The sequence below is a fragment of the Pseudorca crassidens genome, chromosome 2, assembly GCF_039906515.1.
Source record: "Pseudorca crassidens isolate mPseCra1 chromosome 2, mPseCra1.hap1, whole genome shotgun sequence".
NCBI lineage: Eukaryota > Metazoa > Chordata > Mammalia > Artiodactyla > Delphinidae > Pseudorca > Pseudorca crassidens.
The window spans coordinates 20,108,007-20,131,252 of NC_090297.1; the positions used below are offsets into that span (position 1 = coordinate 20,108,007).

At 44.7% G+C, this 23,246-nt stretch overlaps 1 protein-coding gene and 1 non-coding gene across 2 annotated transcripts; both read right to left on the reverse strand.

Annotated features, from left to right (window-relative positions):
- Positions 1 to 3,150: 3,150 nt before the first annotated feature.
- On the reverse strand, positions 3,151 to 8,643 carry STMN1 (stathmin 1). The gene is made up of 5 exons (XM_067724840.1): positions 8,581 to 8,643; positions 6,920 to 6,992; positions 6,247 to 6,419; positions 4,107 to 4,298; positions 3,151 to 3,677 (listed from the first exon to the last, which is right to left on the reverse strand). The coding sequence occupies exons 2-5, from the start codon at positions 6,930 to 6,932 to the stop codon at positions 3,606 to 3,608; spliced, it is 450 nt and encodes a 149-aa protein (XP_067580941.1). The 5' UTR covers positions 6,933 to 6,992; positions 8,581 to 8,643; the 3' UTR covers positions 3,151 to 3,605.
- A 13,159-nt stretch (positions 8,644 to 21,802) lies between these two features.
- On the reverse strand, positions 21,803 to 21,875 carry TRNAG-GCC (transfer RNA glycine (anticodon GCC)). Its single transcript has one exon. It is a non-coding gene; the product is annotated as a tRNA-Gly (tRNA).
- Positions 21,876 to 23,246: the final 1,371 nt, after the last annotated feature.

Genomic DNA, 23,246 nt, shown 5'->3' on the forward strand with positions numbered 1-23,246 from the left:
TGGCCAATCTCCCGCCTATTTCTTCTCCCCTTGGATCAATTTCACAGCCCACTGGCCCCTAGTAGGATTGGTGCCCAAGGACAGGGAAGGTACTGCTCTTGACCACACTGGGAGAAAGCTGGGCATTTCCCACTATGGGCCAGAGCCCCTCCACTGAGGTTGCTGCATTTCAGAACTTATCAAACCCTGCAACTGTTTTACAAATCTGAGTGCCTGTATAAAACAAGTCAGAAAACCTTCCTGGTGCCGCTGAAGTGCAGAACACCTGCTTCCACTGGCAGGGGCCTGAGCCATGGGGACCTTCTATTTGACCTGGGCAAAGAGGGAGGAGGCAGACGGCAAGAGGCTTAAGTGCCAGCGATGTTTCTGGGGCCTTGAAGTTCAGCTCAGTGGAGGGATCCTCAATGGCCAAGATATGGTTGGTCCCTGATCTAACCAGGTAGCGAAGACCTGCAACTAGTCTTGAATGTGGAAGGGAATTTCCAGGGCACCTAATCCAGCCTCCCGTCCAAAGGGGGAATCTCCTCTATAAGGAGCCTGGCCTTATCTTCTTGTTGTTCCCAAACAAATCACTTTCAACAGTGATTCAGAAGTCAAACTAACAGTAAGGTGGTCAAACCATTACCTGGGAGGACAGAGTTATATGGGGTGGCCCCCTCCAGCTCAGACGCTCATCACTTCATCCCCGTGCTGCTGAGACAGCCTCCTGCTGTGGTCTCCATCGCCTTCTCTCCAATTCATCCTGCCCCTGCCTCCATTTTCTCTCCCTCAAAACGGCTCTGTTCACTGAACACTACCATTCCTGTGTTCTAAAGCCCCATTGCTTAGGATAAAGGGAATGAGAGCCTGCCATGAGTCAGTAATCATGGCAGGTTCTCAAAAAGTGCGTGCTCGTCAGTGCATGCTTGGGCCAACATCTGACTTCTCAAAGGACTGGCTCAAGTCTTCCCTCCTCTATTAAGCTTTCCAGACCACCGACGCCTGTGGTTACACTCTCCACCAAACCACCAAAACACACTTGGCCAAGTACAAGCATGTGGTCGAGACCGTATTCTCAGCAAAGTGTTCCACAACCCTCCTGCCCGCTTCATCCATAAGCACAAGGTGCGCTGGGACCCCATCTCATCTTTTCATCGCTAGCACATAGCTCAATGTGGGGCACACTCTAGCAGCTTGTTAAACGTGGATTTAAGGGCTTTCTTCATCCCTCAAACCTCTCTCTTCTGCTGAGGGCACTCAATCACCATGTCCAAGCACAAAAGCCTCAGGAAGAAGGGACGCACCTCATTTTCCACTCAAGTCAAAGGAAACAGAGTGTGCTCCGTGGTGACAGTCAAACCACTCTGGCCTTACAAGCCCAACCTATGACATAAGTCCTGCCAGGAGAGGCTGGCCCTGCTCACTCTAAGTACAGGACAGAGAGTCCCCGGGCCCAGGAAAGCACAGAAAGACATTCCCCAGAAGCTCCTGAACACCCACTCCTCCTTCTCTCCAAATTATAGGCAAAGACTTTGCGTGGAAATTACTTAACCTAGTTCAACCCTCTCATTCTATCCTGGAGAAAACTGAGGCCCAGGACTAGTATGTCTCCAAAGGTCAGAGGTAAAATAGAAAAGCCAGGGCTTCTGATTTTGTTGGTAAGATGCATCCTCTTCAGTTCCCTGTGACAATTGTTGTCGCACGGTGGGAGCTCAGAACCACTTTTTGATACTAAGTCAGGGCCACTGTGGGGTTGGCTGTAACTAACTGGGGGATCTCTCAAGCCCATCTTGACCCTCTTCTTGCTTTTTCCTGATCTCTGTTACCTAGCCTACATGTCCCACATAAACAAAAACTTACTGCTAACCGTAGGACACCTAGGATCATTACTCCAAATTTCTATCTTCACGCCATCTTTATATCCCAACTACTCAGAACTGGTGCTTTAAAGACTCCCAGAGGCACCATCTCACCCATGCAAACGTCTAATACCTACTATATGCACACAAGCCTCACCTTTGCCTATGTGTTCAGGTATTGCCATCATTAACCGAACTACACTTGATCCTTTTCCTGTTTGCCCTACATGGTCATGACTCTTTAAATTCAGCCTTCTTTCAGAACCCCTACAATTGATCACCTTGTAAATTTATAAGTCAATTCAAGGCATACAAAAGCTTCATAGTCATTTCTACCTCAAGAGTATATACTTAGCTCACTCACTAGCCTCTGGTTAAAAAGTTATTTATATATAGTGCTAAATATATACTAAATACAGTTCTAAGTGTGCTCTACACACACACACACACACACACACACACACACACACACACACTCACTTAATCCTAACAACATAGAAGAAAGGTTGGTAGGCTATTATTCTAAGTTTGGTGAAACCCAAATCAAGAGCTGCAGAGGCATAAGCATGGCAACATGCAGACCCCACTGCAGTATTAGCAGTCATCCTGGAAACTTTCAAGGAGCGTGGCTTCCAAGAGCTTTTCCACAGATGTCTGAGAAGCAAATAATCATATGTAATTAAGGCTATTTCCCAAATAGCCTAGGAAAGCTGCCAAAGGCTTTCCCGGAATTGAGAGGCAATCCTTGACAACTGTGAACACTGTAACCTCTGGATACAAGATGAAGCAACTGCCAACCTTCACCACCCAAGTCAATGCTGCTCCAGAAAATAAGGTTCCCTTTCTCAGTGCATAAGGGCTGCTATAGTGGTCCACAAGGTTTTACTACTCTTTTGATTCTTGAGAAATGGCTCCTATGGCAGGAAAGCATTAGGATTCACGCCACCCCCAGCTGTAACATAAAGCAAATAAACCATCAAATATATCTAACTAGGATCTTAAGATTTCTCTGAACTATTCTCTAGAAACACCATTTGCCTTTTTAATGGGGGCACAGAAACAAAAAATGCTTGTTTGCCAATAAACATCTGAAACACTATCGTAACAGCTGATCGGAGCCGAGGCATCACAACAAAGTGACGATTGTGGAAGAAGACAATGCATACGACTCTGGAGCGAGAAACTCCAGGGCAGAGACCTCGCAGTGATGTGTGTGCTGGGTATTTCCGCCAGCCTAAAGGCCCCATCTGGAACAAATATAAACTAGGAGGGTCTCTATCACTGGACAATTTATTACCTGGACAGAAAGAAGTCACTGCCACCAACAGCACTGTGCAGTTTTATTAACCATTCAAGTACAGTAGCATCTGTTAAGATCGGGACAGAATTGGGATTTAAAAGTGAACAGATATTCAGCATCTAACAGTTTGAAAGAAGCCACTACATACTCTTTTCACAAACATGTTTTCACAGAGCCAATACAGTACTAGCCATTAACCCAGCACACCAAGTGTACTGAGGTAGAAAAGATGCAACAAGAAAAATAGCTACATTAGAAAGACTTCAACACTTTAGAAAAAGAGTAAAACACTTTTAGTTTCTCCCCTTTAGCCCCTAAAACAACATCATACAATCTGGATCTACCTATACAGTCCTACATCAGCTTCTAGAATATTTGTCAGGAGGGCAAAAATAAAATGACACTGGCCAGTACAGTCTTTGGATATTTAGGAAGGGGAGGGGGAGAAAGTCAGTTCTCAGAACAAATTAGTCAGCTTCAGTCTCATCAGCAGGATCTTTGGATTCTTTGTTCTTCCGCACTTCTTCAATGTGCTTGTCCTGTAAAGAAACAGTATATACCATCAGTCAAGTAAAAAAAGCCTGCCAGGTCACACCCCCAAGAGGCCCAAATCAGCATCAGTAAGTATGTTATATAACATATATAATAATATACTATTATTATATAATTATATATTATGGGAATCACATAACTAGAGTTCTAAGACATCATCTTTGAACTTCCTGGGTCACTCATGGAACCTAATGATTCAGCCTTCTACTGCCCTTCCAAAGAATGTGCAATTATGCTGGGAATTGGTGAATATTCCTTCTTATTTAATATAAGATGCCTCTGATTTAACATGTTAACCCCAAAATTGATGACAAAGACACCAAGCACACGTGATCAAGGCAGAGAGTCCAAGCCACTTCGTTGGTGTATCAAACCTCAAGCTCTTAAGCCCCTCAAAGCCAGGAAGAGACACCAACCTTCTCTCGCAAACGCTCCAGTTTGGCAGCCATTTGCGCCTCTCGGTTCTCTTTGTTGGCTTCCATTTTGTGGGTCAGCTTCTCTTCTGCCATTTTACTGAAGTTGTTGTTCTCCTCTATCGCTTTTTGAAGCACTTCCTTCTCATGCTCTCGTTTCTCAGCAAGCTGCTTCAAGACCTCAGCTTCATGGGACTGGAAAAGATTTAACAGGCTAGGCGCTCTGAAATGTTACTTAGCGTAGTTAAAAATCACAAAAGAAATTATTAATTGAGGATTGAAGATAGAAAATTAGATCTCTAAATAATACTGAAGTCAGGACCTGAATTATCCATATCAAAATACCGTGAAAATTATATTCTTTTTCTAGTGTTTGTATTTACTTTGGAAGACTGCCCGTATTTGTTCAGAGATTCTTGCCCAATTATTCCTTAAGGAAATATTCGTAAGATTTACTGCTTAATGGTATCAAGATGACTTGAGTGACATGCACTTAGGAATGACACTTTATTGTAAAGAATTTTGGTTTTTTAACTTCAAAGGCTACCTAAAGAAAATTAGGTCATTATAAAAAATGTAACCATATTGATAAAAAGAAAATACATGGCAATGATAGAAAATTTAAGACTAAGCCTCCAGATTACTATTTAAGTCAGAGGATTTGTTTCAAGGAAAGGCTTATTAGCTTTTTTCTGTGGAAGCTGCATTAAATTCCAGACCACTGGAGCTCTGTTACCACGGTGTGCCTCCTTCAACAGACTCAGAATAGCTTATTGCCAAACAGATTCCAATGTGTTTGGAAGCATCAACTTGCATGAAAACTTCAGAGCATCTGCCACTAGTTCTGTTAATTCTCTTCTTCAAAACCCCAGTCGTGATAAGAGTTTCACTATATTTAGCCAGTTACTATGTAAAGCGCAGACTAATGACTACAGGGCCAGCACTGATTCCTAAAAAAAGTCTCTGTCCAGCCTTTGGCTACATCTCTTCCATGAACTCAGACTAAGTGAACTCCATCAAACTCCATCAACTCAGACTGAAAAGAAGAGCAGGTGGGAGATGAAACACCATTGCAAACACAGCCACTCTTCCTGGGGAAATAATTCCATGTTGACAGTGGGTCAGCACACATACATAAAACATGCGGCACCAAAAGGTGCACAGCACATGCTACAGCAGCTTAAAAAGGGGCCCAAAGTGTATGTGTGTGGTTACATGTACCAGACTTCAAAACACTAACTGTGTTGGTCGTAGGCAGGTTACTACTTCACCTTTTTGTGCCTTCATTCCTCTAATTTTAAAATTAAACCCACTTACCCCAAACAAGGTTGTTGGAAAGGGGGACTAAATGAGAATTTCTGTAAAATTCTTAATGAAACGTTTAATAGAGGGAAATACACCAAAATGTTAACAATAGTTATTTCTGCGAAGTAAGATAACGGACACTTTTAATTTCCTACTTATAAACTTCTGCGGTTCTCAATTTTTCTATAACAAGCATATTAATATTTGTTGACTTTTCTGACTAGTTCTTTTTAAAGATAGCTACTTTATAACAGAAGTACTTAGATAATAGCTGCCACAATACCAGTATGCCAGCTGAGCAACACAATCACATAACTAGCAATTTAAAATGTTTTTATTGTACAGCTCTCAAAAAACAAAACAAAACAAAAAAACCACAGACATACACAGAAACCCAAAAAACAAAACAAAAAAACCCCAAACCTTAAGAGACAAAAAAAGAATCATCTACCAACAAATCTATTTTTCAAAAAGAAAGCATGAGAAGCATGAACTTTGGTTTCAGGCAGACCTGGGCTTGAATTCTGGCTCCAATACTCACTAGCTATGTGACTCAGAAAAATGACAACATTCCTGAGACCATTTTCTAACCTAGTATCTCAGACCACACCTACCCTCTAGGGTCACTGTAGAAAAGGAGAATGTAAGTAAAGGAGATGGTACACAATAGGAGCTCAATAAATGATGGCTGGTATTTTGTTCCCACCACTGGCATATGTAATTTTCACAGTTATAATCACCATCTGGCTACAATTCTGTTTTCCTCCTCTTATAAAAATAACACAGATTTGCCATATTACATTAATAAATATCCTGTTTTCTGTGAATTGATGTTTACCTTGCGTCTTTCTTCTGCAGCTTCTAGTTTCTTCTGAATTTCCTCCAGGGAAAGATCCTTCTTCTTTGGAGGGGAAAGGGGGAATTCTGGGACAGATTCTTTTGATCGAGGGCTGAGAATCAGCTCAAAAGCCTGGCCTGAGGCACGCTTCTCCAGTTCCTTCACCTGGATATCTGGATTTGATCATATTTATAATATATTCAGAAAAATGGAGTTTTCCTATTCTAATAAACTGTTCTACCGTTTTCTAAAAACCAAATCAATTTAATGAATAGAATTAGGGCTGATGAAGCAGCTGTGTTTACAGGCAAGAAATTATTATCTAAATACCACCTCCCAGAAAAACAAGCTCAACATTTTTGGATTAATAAATACCATTCTAAGATATCAGTATTTGACAATCATTTCCCTGAACAAAACAAAGACTTATGCAAAACTCCACATTTTGCTTTACACCAAGCCAAATCATCTAATAATGAAACAATAATTATGAGCTCTCAGTACATTCAAGTAATAATATTTTTTTCTTTTTTAATTATTCTCTGATTTATAAAATAGATTTTTTTTTTGGTAAGACCAAAACACAAGTGCCAAATTATAAGCTTAAGACTTGAGCCATCTCCTAAAATTAGAAGCCCATCACAATTTCGGATTTTCCAAATAGATTACCTACCAGAAGAAGCCATGGTGAACAGAAGACAAGAGACTGGCAGTGTATTCTACACAATCCACTAGCAAGGAAAACCCTGGAAACGATTTTCAAAAGCATGCGATCAATTTCTTTGCATTTCCATGCCATCGATTCAAAGGGACCTCAAATCACATCCATATAAATCAATGTCAGAAAAATCACTACTGTGGAATTAAATAAGACATCATTAACTAGAAAATTATAAAAATCCATAAAATACTCCAACACTGGAAAATGTGAATTGAATAGAACGCTGGTTGCAGAAGATGAAGTTAACTGAGCTTGCCTGTTCAAAAAATACTTATATTTTTTAAATTAGATGGAGTTTAAGTCACAAGATTTTTTCCTCCCCTATATTTTCCCCCTGGTGAGAAGATATTCCAGGTTCAACGCCTAGCGAGACCGGAGCCATCTTAACACTGCCTACAACTCATTGTGCAAATGAAATACCCAACCCTGCTTTGTCTGTGTCTGCCATGTGGAAAACAAAACGCCCAAGCTAATATTAACCAATAATGTCGAACTCCCATTGTTCCTGCGGTTTAAGCTCCTTGTCCAACAGCTGGTAACATTAGTTAGTTTTTATGAACCTCTAGGTTTTAGGTTACAATAGTTGCTGCCTTGTGTAGAATTTTTCATGAAAAATTCTACATCCCTTGATTTTTTTTAAAGGTCATGATTCTTGTAGACCCCAGACTAGTACCAAAACCGTAGGAATACAGGGTCTCAACACCTGGAACTTAAACTCCGAGTCAGCAACACGCTCTAACCCCGGCGGAGCATTAGACTCAGCACCAGATCCAGGGTGGGCGTGGCCCCGGCCCAAGCGAGGAAGAGCGGCAGGCCGCCCCCGACCAATCAGAGCATGCCCTACACTCCGGCCTCTGGCCCCGCCCCCTTCCTCCCCGCGCCTTTTCGAATCTCCCCGAACTCATAACACCCCGGAGCCCGCGCGCGTGGGAAGGGGCGGGATAGGCGGGGCCAACGGTCCTATCCGGGTAACTCCGCCCTTCCCGGGCTCGCCCCGTGCGGACGCCCCCACCAACTCCCGCCAAAAACACCTTGCGGCGGCCCCCACCCTCGCCGCAGCTGGGCGGGTGGGGCAGTCCCCGGAAAAAAAACGTGGGGTACCCCACCATCGGCTCACCACCTCTTTCCTTCACTCCCAATCTGCCGCCACCCAAGCGGTCCGCGCCCCACGCCATGAGGACTGGAGCGCTCTCATGGGGTGTCAAGCTCTCGGGCGCTGCTCCCTGGGGGCGCCGCCCCGCCCCTTCAGACAATGGGGACCCCAGCGGGGCCGCGCCTGCAGGAGGAAGGTGGGGGCCAAACGAGGGCCTACGCCCCCTATTGTCTCCTCGACGACCTCCCGGGGCTAACGCACCGAGCTCGCCCAGCAGGCCGCGCCCCCTCCCCACCACGGCCGCGCCCCCGGGGAGCAGGGACAAAGCCGAGGCTCCGCCCGAGCCACACACAAAGCGGAGCGATCCCCGCCCGACAGCCCCTCTGGGGCCGCGGCCCCGCCCGCCGCCCTCCAGCAAGGGGTCGCTGCCAAGACCCTGCCCCTCCCTCCGGCCGCGTCCCTCTCGCTGCCCCCAGCCTGCAGCCGCCGCCGCCACCTCCTCCTGGAACCCCGCACCCACCTGCTCGGTCCGAGCCGCCTGGCCACACTCTGAGCACCCACAGACCCGGGCGCGCACAAAAGCGCCAAACAGCGGCACGTGACCTCCCCGCAGGGCTCCGCATTGGCTGAGAGAGGCGGCACGTGCCGGCCCCTCCCCACCCCCGACAGCCCAAGTGAGCCCCGCCCCTGGGGACCCCGGAGCACCTCGGGAAGTGTAGTTCAGGCTGGCGGGACAGAAGGACAATGCGAGGGGTGAGGGCTTCTTGGCGGTGTCTCCAGGTGTGAGCCGGGGGCTTGGACGGTCGTCTGGCCGCGGAACAGGGTGATGCGGTGACCCTGCCTGGGTCTGAACCAGTTCTCCCATCCTTAGGAAAAGGGCGGGGCAGGGTCCCTTTCTACCTCTCAGACGGTGGCCGCCTGGACTCCGTGTCTGTTGAGCCACTTGCCCCACGTCGCCCCAAGGGCAGCACTCGGACAGCGCATTGCCCCTTCGGTGCCCCACCCTGTAACGCCACCTAAGACGCTCAAGCCCTTGTGACAGGACATTGCCACTCGACGCCCCCATCTGTCACCTGTATTGTGACATCATCATAATTTCTAACCCACTCAGCCCTAACAGGGCACGGGCGTGGCCCTTAACTCACTGTGTGAGTTCTCGCTACCATATTAGGGTCCCTGAGCTGGTGACCAGAGACCTGTGGGGGGAAAGCAAGAGGCTCTGGAATTTGATCTCCTTTGGTCTAACAAAGTCACTCGGCTTAAATGCAGGCTCCCATCTGTTCTGCCAAGCCTTTTGCCGGATGATAGGGAAGGAAGCGCAGTAGCAGTTCTAGACTACTACACAGACTGCAGTTAAGTGTTGCTTTTGTTCTTGAAGCACGTGCTCCCTGATCGGTGGGGTCCCTTTTAAAGAATCAAAACAAAAGAAGCCACAAGGTCACGGTTCCCCCTGCCCTGGATAGATCAGAAGCACAGCAGATACACAAAGGAAATTGGTCTGACCCTGGCTATCTTAGAACGACTAGCCTCATTCTTACCACAGAAAAGCCAGAGGAAAAATAAATAAAATGAACATGGTTCCCAAGCCCCTTCTCCCATTCCCCCGACCAAGGCTCTGTCCTCGGTAGTGGTCATTCCACCAAAGCACCTGCTTTGAGGTCCTGACTAGGCGTAAGGACACCTTCATTTTATTGCTCCGCCTCCCCAAACCAAGAAACAAACACGACCCAGTTTGCTGAAACAGGAGTCCTAATTTAAAGACTTCCCATGTCCAGCTAGTCACTAGGGATATGCTGGAGTTAAATACAATTCAGAGTGCCTGAGACAAGGAAAACTGGATCATACAGGCAGCAGACACACCACACAAAGCAAACAATTAGCAATGCACTGATGCCTGAAATATGCTTGTTGCAGCATTTCTCCAACAATCGTCCTTGTGTGGGGTCGGCCTCTCCCCCGCCCCCAGTCTAAGTGGTTTTCCCTTAGCATGTGAGCAGGACCAGGAATAATTCAGATTCTGAACCCTGAGAGCCTTCTCCCTCTCAGACCAAACTTAGCCACCAAACAGCCAGGTGTTTCCATCTTTCAGATTTTCTGAGCAAAATCTCAGAAATCGTTAGGAAGAGGAGTGGGGATAAGAGCTCACTGAAAAGTGACAGATTGGCAGGCAACACACACAAGCAAGAAACCCAAGGCCAAGAGGTCTGCTATCCCCTGAACCAGCCTTTATCTTGAAGTCTTTGTACTTGATCTGTAGGTTTGCAGAGGAAGGTCCCACCCATTTGATACACTTTTTTTTAATACAAGAAATTGCCACAAAAATCTCACATTTCTGACTATTAATGTTATGACAGAAAAAAAAATAAATCTTTCAAAACACTGATTATTTTAAAGCACTTATACCTCTTCCCCCCACCTTTTCTTTCTCCCTGGAGCAGATGTCTATTTCCATGGAAACCACAGCTAGGAATGAAGATGTTAGAACTCATGTAGATTTTTAATCTTTTTTTAACGATGCCACTTGGCTCCTGGGTTTGTTGATAGAAGCCTGGCCCTGCCAGCCTCTATGACAAGGATTTCCTGAGATCCCCACTGCTGCTTGATGACTTGAGGGGGCTGGAGTAAGGTTTCCCCCAGAATGATCCTGTGAATAAAAATGTGTCCGGTGGGATGATCCTATTCTTTAGGATGGGGCTGCTTTTCTAAGAACTAGACCACAGCTATCTATTGTCAACTCTTCTTTTTTTTTTTTTTTTGGCCACATCGCATTGCAGGCGGGATCTCAGTTCCCCCACCAGGGATCAAACCCATGCCCCCTGCAGTGGAAGCTCGGAGTCTTAACCACTGGACCACCAGGGAAGTCCCAATTGTCAACTCTTATGAGTGTTCATGTATGAGCCTTGGAATAGGAAGGACTTCAGACTGTAAGGAGAGGAAACAGCTTTGCCATTTCACTTTGGAGAGGGGCAGAAGCCCCCTTCTTGGAAGCTTCCTAAAACTAACTTCAAAATCCACTCCCTCCTGAAGTGGCAGCAAGGAGTTAATGTTCACATCTTGGACTTGTCTGTCTTTGCCCATGAGAATTATTTTTGCCTCTGCTCAGATGGTTTGGTCGAATTGCTGTGGAGCTGGCTGCGACTATGGCTTAACACAAAGTGAAGTAGAGATATGGCAGCCATCCAGCTTATTTGATCTGTGTAGACAGCTAAAGGAGAGCGCTTCAGGCTTCAAAGTGCAGAAGGGATGTCTACACTGATCAAACAAGCTGGGCTGTTGTCAGATCTGCTCTGTTCTTACAGAGCACCGGCAGCCTTTGTTCATTGTTGGTTCTGAGGCTGCAGGGTTGTCTGCCACAGAGGCGCCTCCAGGTTCCACTGCTGCTTGCAGGGCCTGTCCTCGGCAAAAGGGTGTCGTGGGAGAGGTTTTCTCCTTGTCCCCAGCCTCACTGTTTCCTTTGTCCCCTAATCCTTAGGCATCGTGCTCTAACACTCCTTTTCCTGTTCAAAACCTGTCTGTGAATCGGCTATTTTACTTGTCTGTCTCCCTCACTAGACAACTAAGTCCACGAGGGCAGGGGTTGTGTCCTTGTCTCGGTATCCTTAGTGCCTGCCCAGAACTGAGCCTGGCCCTGGATGGTGGGGCCTGGATGTTTGCAGTTGACTTTAGGCAAGAACCTCTTCTCTCATCCTCAGCTTCCTCTTCTGGTGCTGGACACCTCCACCAGGTAGAGGTGGTGAGGATTAAATGAGATAATGTATGTGAAAGTGCTTAGCACAATGCCTGGCACATCTCAGTGCTGAGACTTGTTAACCATTATTGCTAGAGAAGTTTCTTGATTACTATAGGTTACTGAATAAATGAATGAATGATGACTAGTAGACTTTCTCCTTTCGGTGGGAATCATTGTCACTGGCTTAACTCTTCCTATGGGGTATTTTTAAAAATTCAATTAATGCGACATTTTGAATAGATCAACACATTCACATAGTTTAGAAATAAAGTATAGGAAGTCCTCCTCCCTTCTCTAACCCCATCTGCCAAATTCTCTACTTACACCTCCCCAACCTTAACCATTGGTATCAGTTTCCTATGTATCCTAGGGTTTCTCCATGCGTACATAAGCAAATTTTAGCTATGTATACTTATTCCCCACTTCGTAATAAAATGGTAGTCTGCTGTAACTGCTCTGCACTTAGCATTCTTTCAGTTAACAGTACATATCAGTGATCTTTTCCCTGTTCATACATCAAGCATTTCCTGGATCTGGGATCCAATGTATGAATGTTCCATAACCTAGTTAACCAGTGCCCCATCCATGGCTCTTAGGTTATTCCCAACTATTTGCTATTTCAAACAATGCTGTAATAAACAAGCTAGTATATACGGCATTTTCCATGTGGGTAAGTATATCTGAAAGTGTGGTATTGCTAGGTCAAAGGTCAAATACATTTGTAATTTGGATAGTTCCAAATTGCCTTTTATAGGAGTTGTACCAATTCAACACCCACCACAAAACAATGGTGTTTTAATTCATTATCTCAGTTCATTAAAAAATGGATGCGGCTTCCCTGGTGGCGCAGTGGTTGAGAGTCCGCCTGCCGATGCAGGGGACACGGGTTCGTGCCCCGGTCCGGGAAGATCCCACATGCCGCGGGGCGGCTGGGCCCGTGAGCCATGGCCGCTGAGCCTGCGCGTCCGGAGCCTGTGCTCCGCAACGAGAGAGGCTACAACAGTGAGAGGCCCGCGTACCGCAAAAAAAAAAAAAAAAAAAGGATGGAAAGGCTTTGTTCCTAGAAATTTCAGGCATTAGGGAAAAGGAGGGGGAGGACTAGAAATCCCAGGAAAGACATGGCTGTCAGTTCTGTCTATATTAATAACTCCTCTCAATACTTGAAAAGCAGCAGCTGATCCCAGAACAGCTCTGGTGCCTGCACTGTATCACTGTCTCAATCAGTCTTGTGGTAGAAGTATCTGCAGGTGTCACCATGAGATTGGAAGGTTATTGAAGGCAGGGTCTTCTTCATAGCTGTATCCCACTCCCCTCTCCATGATGCCTGACACAGTGGCTGGCATATATTTTATTTAATCCATTCTAAGATGTATTTTCCCCCACATTTGTGTATCTTTGAAATCAGTGTGCTCATAGTCCATAAGTACCAGGTCATAATTGCTGACAGCATATTTTCTTAGTGGCATATAAAATAATGCTATCTTAAAAATAAATGGCATATGTGAGTCAACAAAATATGGTAAAATGCACACACATTAAATGTGTGAGTGGAACGGGGCCTAGATGTCACTGCCCCTGCCATCTTCTCACTCTATGTTCTAACCTTCATCCCTCTTATCTACCTCCATGCCTTCCTCCAACAATTCCTTTTATGGGGATGACTCCCTATTTGCCTTCTTGAGCTTCCATCTCTCCCCTGAACTTTAAAAAACATTTCCAGCTGCCTAAAGGACATCTCCTCATGGATGCCCCATAAGGTCCTCAAATTCTATAAGACCCACATTGAACTAACATCTTCCCACCAACCATACCTCACTTCCCCATTCTGCTAGAGGCTTTGCTAGACTCTTGCCCTCCAGATCTAAAACCTCAGTCAAACTCAACTCTTCCCTCTTTCTCACTCAAGCTTCCACTTATAGAAACTTAGCATTTTCTAATAGAATGGAACCTTTAAAATGATAGTAGCTACAAGAACAAAGCTGGAGGACTCACACTTCTTGATTTAGAAACTTGCTACAAAGTTACAGGAGTCAAAACAGTGTGGTACTGGCATAAAGGCAGATATACAGACTAATGGAATAGAATAAAGAGCCTAGAAATAAACTCTTGCATATACGGTTGAATGATTTTTGACAAGGGTGCTAAGACCCATTCAATGGGGGAAAGGATAGTCTTTTCAATAAGTAGTGCTGGGACAACTGGATAGCCACATGCAAAGAAATGAAGTTGGACTCTTACCTCACACCATATACAAAAATTAACTCAAAATGAATCAAAGATCTAATTATAAGACCTAAAACTATAAAACCCTTAGAAGAAAACATAGGGCAAAAGCTTCATGATGTTGGATTTGGCAATGATTTCTTAGTGTGACACCAGGCAACAAAAGAAAAATTGGACTTCAGGAAAATTAAAAATTTTGTGCCTCAAAAGACAATATCAACAGAGTAAAAAGGCAACCCACAGAAAGTGAGAAAATATTTGCAAATTATATATCTTACAAGGGATTAATATCCTGTAACTCAAAACAAAACAACCTGATTTGAAATGGGCCAAGGGATGGACCTTGAGGGCATTATGCTAAGTGAAATGAGTCAGACAAATTCTGTATGATCTCACTTATCTGTAGAATCTAAAACAAAACAAAACAAAACCAAAAAACAAGCTCACAGATACAGAGAAAAGCTTGGTGATTGCCAGAGTGGAGGGTGAAATGGGTGAAGGAGGTCAAAAGGTATAAACTTCCAGTTATAAAATAAATAAGTCATGGGGATGTAATGTACAACATGGTGCCTATAGTTAATAATACTGCATCGCATATTTGAAAGTTGCTAAGAAAGTATATCTTAAAAAGTCCTCATCACAAGAAGAAAAATTTTTGTAACATGTATGGTGACAGATGTTAATTAGATGTTATTATGGTAACAATTTTGCTGCTACAAATATCGAATCATGATGTTGTATACCTGAAATTAACATAATGTCATATGTCAATTATACCTCAATGAAAAGTTTTTTTAAAAAAGAAAGAATATGGGCAAAGTACTTGAATAGACATTCCTCCAAAAAAGCTCTACAAATGGCAAATAAGCAACATCACTAATCATGAGGTAAATGCAAGTCAAAACCACAATGAGACATCACCTCATACCCATTAGGATGGCTACTATCAAAAAAACAGAAAATAATAAATGTTGATGAGGATGTGGAGAAATTGGAAACCTGTGCACTGTTGGTGAGAATGTAAGATGGTACAGTCACTGTGGAAAACAGTATGGAGGTTCATCATAATATTGAAAATAGAACTGTCATATGATCCAGCAAGTACAGTTCTGGGTATACACACCAAATAATTGAAAGCAGGGTCTTGAAGAGATATTTGTACATCCATGTTCATAGAAGCATTATTCACAGTAGCTAAAACATGGAAGCAATTCAAATAACCATTGACAGATGAATAGATAAACAAAATGTGGTGTAGACATACAATGGAACATGAATTCAGCCTTAAAAGGAAGGAAATTTTAACATATGCTACAACACGGATGATCCTTGAGGATATTATGCTAAGTGAAATAAGACAGTCAAAAAAAGATAAATACTGTTTGATTCCACTTTCTTTTTATTCTTTTTTTTTTTTTTGGCCACATTTTGTGGCGGCGAGATCTTAGTTCCCCGACCAGGGATCGAACCCGTGACCCCTGCAGTGGAAGTGCGGAGGCTTAACCACTGGTGTGCCAGGGAAGTCCCTAATTCCACTTTTATGAAATACTTAGAGTAGGCAAAATCTTAGAGCTAGAAAGTAGAAGTGTGGTTGCCAGGGGCTGGTGGGGGGAGGGGGAATAGGGAGCTATTGTTTAGTGGGGATAGAGTTTCAGTTTTATAAGATGAAAGGAGTTATGGAGATAGATGGTGGTGTTGGTTGCATAACATTATGAATGTACTTAATATCACTGAACTGTATACTTTAAAATGGTTATGATGGTACATTTTATGTTATATATATTTTACTACAATAAAGAAATTTGAAAAAAATGATAATAGCCAACATACTTATAGACTGCTTACCACATGGCAGGCACTGGTCTAAACACTCCATGTTTGTTAACTCATGTTAATCCTCAGAACAATCTTATGAGATTTATTAACCCAATTGTAAAGATGAGGAAGTGAGGGTGGCCAACTGTCCCGGTTTGCCTGGGACTAAGGGTTTTTCCTGGGATTCAGGACTTTCAGTGCTACAACCGTGAAAGCCCGAGGCAAACCCTGATGAGTTGGTCACTCTAAAGGAAACTAAGGCACAAAGAGACAGTATCTTCCTAGACTTGTCAACAGGGTCCTTGTCCTAGGGTCCTAGCCCTGCACTTTAAAGGGCTTCACTCTGACCCTCCTCCAGCTGTGCCCATTTTCATAGGCGAGGAGTCCCCTGGGGCCAAGGAGCCATGCCCACCCTGAGCCTGGGCACCCTTCTAGACCATACTCTGGGAACCGGGACTCCAGAATTCCCTGTCCAAATGGCCAGAGTCCACTTTCAGCAACTGCACCAGCCCCTTCCCTGGGTCTATCCTCCCAAGGGCAAAACTTCCCTGCCAATGAGTACACCCCTGTAGGCTGGCTGCTCGTAAGGGGTGTGGATAAATCCTGCACATGGGGGCTGGGGGGTAGGGAGTGCACACAGGAGCCAGAAATAGGAAGAGAAGGGATCTAGCTCAGCCACAGTCTGACCTGGAACTCCCAGGAACCCAAGAATTCTCAACTCAAAACCTGGCTTTCTAAGTTACTTTGGAGGTATACTTGTCAAAGTACAAGGATAAAGCATATATTTTTAGAAAATGGTTTGTTAGCTTGATTTATAACTCTTAAATGCTTAGACGTAAGGTATATGGGCTTCCCTTTTATACTCCTGACTTGGGTCTGGCAAATGTTAGCAGCAGGCCTGCAAAGAGATTGTCACTTAACCAACTAGTCCACACACAGAGAAGCACAGACATTTTGCAGTCAGGTTCCAAGTCTGTGTTTTTAGCTCTCACTGTAAACTGTTTTATCAGCCTAACCCTATTATTTTACGAATGGGGGGAGGAAAGCCCAGAGAACTTTAGACATTTGTCCAAGGTTACACAAGCAGGAATTTGAATCTGTGCTTTAAATGATGCTGTAGGTACTGTTCAGTTACTACTGTGTGAGCTTGGGCACGTGACTTCCTCTTTGGGGGCCTGCGTTTCTTCATCTGTGAAATGGGGAGAATTCCCCTACTTCATAGGGTTGTTGTCAGGACTAAATAAAATAATATGTGTAAAGTATCTAGCATTATGTCTCATGCCTAATAAACCTTCAATAAGTGACAGCTATCATCAAGCAAAGCTCTGATCACACGACTTTTCTGCTTGAAAACATTTTATGAATTAAACTTTGGGGCACATTACATGAGAAAAATAAAAATTCCTGAAACCTAAAAAAAAAATTGATGACTCCCTTGGATTATAGTCCAAGGGTCCTTGGCATGGCATTTGAGGTAACTGCAACCTACCTCAAGATCAGTTAAACCCTGAAATTCTTTGATTCTTGATGTATTTGAAGATCTGTCATCTTCAAAAAGGGATAGTTGGAGGGAAGCACAATTAAGATGCATGGAAGAACTCTGTGGTCACTGGACTTAGCTAACAATAGAATGGATGTCTCAAAGAATGAATGAGATCCTGGCTAGGAGAGATGTCCAGACAAAGATCTGTCAGCCAGCCACCAAGATGGTGAAGAAGGATTCTTGCATTAAGAGGAAAGTGACCTCCCTTCGTGCTTTAAGATGCTTTTTAAATGAGATGGGGAAAGGCTCGTGATATTAAGCTAAATGAAACAAATGAACAAAGGCTACCCAACTGTGTATATAGTATGAGCTCAACTACAAGGAACAAAATATAATGAAGGAAATGCACCAAAATATTTGTTCTGGGGGCAAAATAGTCTGGATTTTCCAACATATATTCCTTTTATTAATGATAAAACAATTATATATTAAAAATAGAAAGGAGTTTTGTCCTCCTCACTGAGCTTAGGTCCTTCTATGTCTCTAAGACCTCTGTCCCCACTTCCCCCCACCCCTCCGAGTTTCAGCTTTATTGGACTCTTCCCATCTCCCTGGAAAGTCACACACCTATACGTTTTGCTGACACCAACCCCCAGCCTTGAGTCCTTGGCCTTTGTCTCTATTGAAATTCTCTCCACCTTCAAGGTCTTGATCAATCTCTCTGATCCCCACACTCTCTCCAGGTATTGTAGCTATTTATACATATGTTTGTCCCCCTCACTAGAGAGTAAACTCCTTCAGGGCAGGGTTCTATATGGTTTTGCCTTGGTATCCTTACAGTGCCATGAATAGACTGTCGGCAAATGCCAAATCATCTGGCTGATGTCTTTTTGGCCATTAAACAACACTTAGGGCTGAGGGTCAGACAGCATAACTAAGGGTATATTCTGGACCAGTATTATCGCAGAGACATTTAAATATATATATATTTAACTTGTTTTTAAACTTTTAATTTTGAAATCATTTTAGATTTCCAGAGAGTTGCAAAGGTAGTACACAGAGTTCCCATAGACCCTTCAGCCAGCTCCCCGCTACGTTAACATCTTACATAATCATGGTCCATTTATCCAAACTAAAACATTAACACTGGTACAACACTATTAACCAAATGGCCAGCTTTAACTGGATTCCCCATTTTTCCACTGGGGTCCTTTCTGTGTTCCAGGATCCTATTCAGGATACCGCCTCGCAGGTAGCATCCTGTTTCCTTAGCCAGTGACATTTCTTTTAGTGGGGAGGCTTGGCGGGGGGTGGGGGGGTGGAGTGGTGGGCAGGTCGCTTTCTATTGTTCCTTCCAATCAACCTTTTCCAAATAATCAAAATATGACACGAAAGGTGGCGATGGCATGGGGATGGTGAGGTAGAAGCACTCACCCTCTGCTGGGCTGTTGGGACTTTGAACAGGGAAATGAACCGTTCTTCCCACATGGGGCTGGGAGGACGATTTTCATCTTAGATCTAGTCTTTTTCTTAAACGGACACATATGGGCCTAAAAACAGCAGGGAGTTACTTTTTTTTTTTGGCCGCTCTGCGCAGCTTGTGCGGGATCTTGGTTCTCTGACCAGGGATGGAATCTGGGCCTCCCACAGTGGAAGCCCCGAGTCCTAACCACTGGACTGTCAAGGAATTCCTGACTCGTTACTTTTAATTCATTAAATTTCTGGGCCATTCCATAGCCCATTTTCCCATGGCCTGGCACAAAACACGTTCCTAGTTACTTATAAAAACTTCCAAGCAGTTGGCATTTATCAGCAGTCTTAGTAATTCAGTGAGAACTGAGGTTACAGCTGTCACAGGAAGTTGAAACGAAGGCTGCTGAAATCACACCCATTCCGAGGCAGGGTGAAAGTTATACACTGAGTAGAATTCAAGCCCGGAAGGTGGAGGTGGCTGAGGCGTCAGGTGGAGAAGGGTGGGATGCTGTGGAAGAGAAAATACACGAGGGAAAGAAAAGCAGATGATGCGGCTCTGGAACTCAGAGCTGGTTTACAGACCTTCTGGGATTACTGCTAAGCCCTACATCCATCAGTAAGCACTAGCGCTGCGGAGCTCTCACCGACCGCTCCCCCTTCCCCACCACTTTACTGGATCACCACAGACCACCTACTAAATGGTCTTCAGTCCGTCCCCTTCCTCGAATCCATTCCCAGCATAGGTATTTACCAACTCAAATCACTGGAGAGTGTGGGCCCCATCTAAGCGAGAGCATTGCTTTTCTGCCTTAACAAAGTGCCAAAAACTGGGTGGCTTAAACAACAGAAATTTATCATCTCACGGTTCTGGGGGCCAGAAGTCCAAAATCAAGATGACAGCAGGTTCCTCCTGAGGGCTGGGAGGGAGAATGCGCTGTGCTCTCCTCTAGCTTCTAGTAGTCCCAGCTGTTCCTTGACTTATAGATGGCATTCTCCCCACGTCCTCACATTGTCTCCCTCTACGTGCATCTGTCTGTGTCCAAATTTCCCCTTTATATAAGGACACCATTTATACTGGATTAAGGCCTGTCCTGGTGACCTCATCTTCACTTGATCATCTATCTGCACAGACCCAATTTACAAATAAGGTCACTTTCAAGGTTACAGGTAGGACTTCAACATCTTCGGGGGGGCACAGTTCAATCCGTAACAGAAGGTTCCCACCTAGCTTTGGCTGATGGCTATCATAGAACAATGTGTGGCTAGAGAAGCTGGAATTTAGGATTTCTTGTGAAACCACCTGATTTTTAAATATCGGCATCTAATTAAATATAAGTAAACTGTTTCTAATACCATGACTGCCAAAAGTAAGTCAACCTCTACTCCACAGTCACCATGGGGTTCTCTCTAAAAGTCTGATCCCATCCTTCCCTTTTATGGGATTAAGGCCAAGTTCCTTAGCCTGGCACACACAGCCCTCCACAATCCAATTCTTTTCTGTCTCTCCAGGATCCTTTCCCACCACTGTTCCTGCAGTGCCCCTCCCCACTGTACCATCATATCAAAAGACCTGTCCTTTTCCAAACATGCCGTGCTGTTCTACACCTCCGTGACTTTGCACTCTCCCTCTGCCTGATACCCTCTCTCCTCCAGTTGATCAGGAAACTCCTGGCCATCTTTCAAGTACTTTCTCATTGCCACCCCCAGGGAAGACCCCCTGAAGTCTTCCCTGTCCATCCCCCATGTAGTTAACCTCTTCCTTCTCTAAGCCTCCACTGCACCCTACATTTCCCTAGTACAGCACTCAACATTTTATTTGCTATTATTTGATGACACGTCTGCCTCCTGTCTGGACCACAAGCTCTTTGAGGATAGGGACTGTTGATCTGGATCACCTAGCACAGATCCCAGCACACGGCAGGTACTCAATAAATGTTGAGTAAATGAATACTCTGCACAACACCCAATTAGGTATCGTGAGGGACCCAAAGAAGTATCATGTGGAGTCCCTGTCCTTAAGGTCCTTACAGTTCAGCTGGGTTCACAAGATACACACCAAAGAAAAGGCAAACCATACCGGTGGTATATGACAACAGGCAGAAGGAGAGGCTCCTGGGGCCTCTGGTGGTCATCCTCATGTGGGACAGAAAAGATCCTGTTTTAGTGGCCTGATGGAGTACTGCTTTGTAGAAAGAAAGGTCAAGATAAAACCTGGCTAACTTTCCGGAAAGAGTGAATTGCTGCACTGCATGCTCGCAGAGATAAAGTTGACTGTGGTGGCTCATGACAAGAAGAGAGAGTGGGGCAAGGAGAAGAAAGCAGGAGAAAGCCCAGGGAAACAAAGCTGGAGAAAGAGGAGGGGTAGAAGTATGAAGAGGAGGACCTAGGACCCATACTTGTCTCACATCCCTCTCCTGCATCCGTCTTCCCTGCATCAGCGTATTTCCAGGCTGCTACTCATTCTGCCTTAAACCTACCGATAATTCCTTCCAGAGTCCCCCATTTCCCTGCTCAGCCTTTATAACGACATGCTCCAAAAGGGCCGTCTTCGTTGCTGTCTCCGACTCCTCTCTGCCTTTTCTCTTTAAACCCTCCTCATGCAGGTGCGTGCTCCACCTCTGTCTACAGACACTGCTTGCCGAGATCACCAATGACATCTACATTACCACACCCAATGGCCGACTCCACGTCTCGTCATCCTTGCCGCTGTTGATCTTGAGTCACTTTATTCCCTGGCTTACAGGGTACTACACTCTTTTAGTTTTCCTCTTACCTCCCTGGCTGTTCCCTGTTAGTCTCCTTTGCTAATTCTCTTCATTTCTTTCACCTCTAAGTATGGTAGGACTGAGTACTTGGACCTCTTCTCTATACACAATCACATCCCTAGCAATCTCAGCCAGTCCTATGGTTTTATTTTCATTTATTTATTTTTTTAATTGTTTATTTATTTACTTATCTGGCTGTGGCGGGTCTTAGTTGCAGCACATGGGATAATAAGTTGCGGCACGTGGGATCTAGTTCCCCGACCAGGGATTGAACCTGGGCCCCCTGCATTGGCAATGCAGAGTCTTAGCCGCTGGACCACCAGGGAAGTCCCAGTCCTATGGTTTTAAATACCATCTATGCTGCTGATTTCCAAATTTGTATTATCTAGCCTAGGCTTACACCCTGGGCTCTAGACATTTATCCAACTCCTACTCTGTATCTTCACTTGGTTGTCTCTTAGGTGTTTCAAACCAAGTGTGTCCAGAACTGAACTCCTGATCTTCCCCCACCCTCCAACCTGTTCCTCCCATTGTCCTGTATATTCCCTCCCTCTTATCACAAATAGGCAAATTATACACGTATTTATTTCTGTCTCTCCTTCACCACCAACTTGAATGTGAGATCCGTGAGAATCGGGGCTGTGTCCGTTTTCGTTATTACTATAGAACAGTGCCTGACACATAGTAGGCTCTCTGTACACATTTTGTTCATGAACAAATTGAGGCATTAGGGGCTTAAAGCATAGTGGTTAAGAGTGTGGGCTCTGGGGCCATAGTCTGGGTTCAAATCCTGGTTCTGTCCTTTACCTTATGCAAGTGGAACCCCCAGAGTTTCAGAGTCTCTAGAATGAATACCAGGAAACAGCCTGAAAAGAGTTTGCTGCTTTTGATCCTAATTGGACATTCATTTACCAGATAGTCACTAAGGAACTCTGAGATGGCAGCCCTGCGCTAGGCCCTGGGAGTACAGTAATGAGGAAGGCAAGTCCCTGGTCCCAAGAGCTCACAGTAAATGGCAATCAGCTGAGTACTGAGAGGGTACAGGGAGCAGCGGCTAACCTAGGCAGGGGAGGGACAGCAGGGAAGGCCTGCTAGGGATAGGGGCAGCTGAGCTAGGGAGACCTGAAGGAAGTCTGCAGGCTGAGAGGAAGGGAACGTGGTGCCAGGAAGAGGAAAGAGCACAAATAAGTGCCCAGAAGAGAGAGTGAGCCTAGCACAGTTGTGAACTGCAAGTGGCCTGCCCTGGCTGGAGCCCTCCGGCTTCTACTGGTGAGACTGCACCCAAGACTGCGGAGTGGGTGGAGGCTGGAGCGCCAGGGCCCGTGAAAGCCCTTCAGGGTAGGGCGAGGACTTTAAGGATGATGACTAGAATCACAGGATCGCAGGCTCTTGAGCTGAGGGATTTGATGGGTCACACAGTCACTCCTGAACCCCTTCCCTGCCTTTTTTTTTTTTTTTTAGGTAGACAAGTCACCATTTATTTTTCTGAGATGGTTTGCAAACACAGTCTTTTCAAAAAACAAAGGACAGGTGTGCTACAGTTAAAAACCAATCTGAACTTTGCAGGTGGATTTTAAAAGGTGAGCATTTAGTGTATAAACTGCTTACTATATTCTACTGAATCTAAGATGCACTTTAAAAATTACCATCTTTGGAATGGGATGTCTTTTAATCGGTTGATATCAGAGTTTAACTGG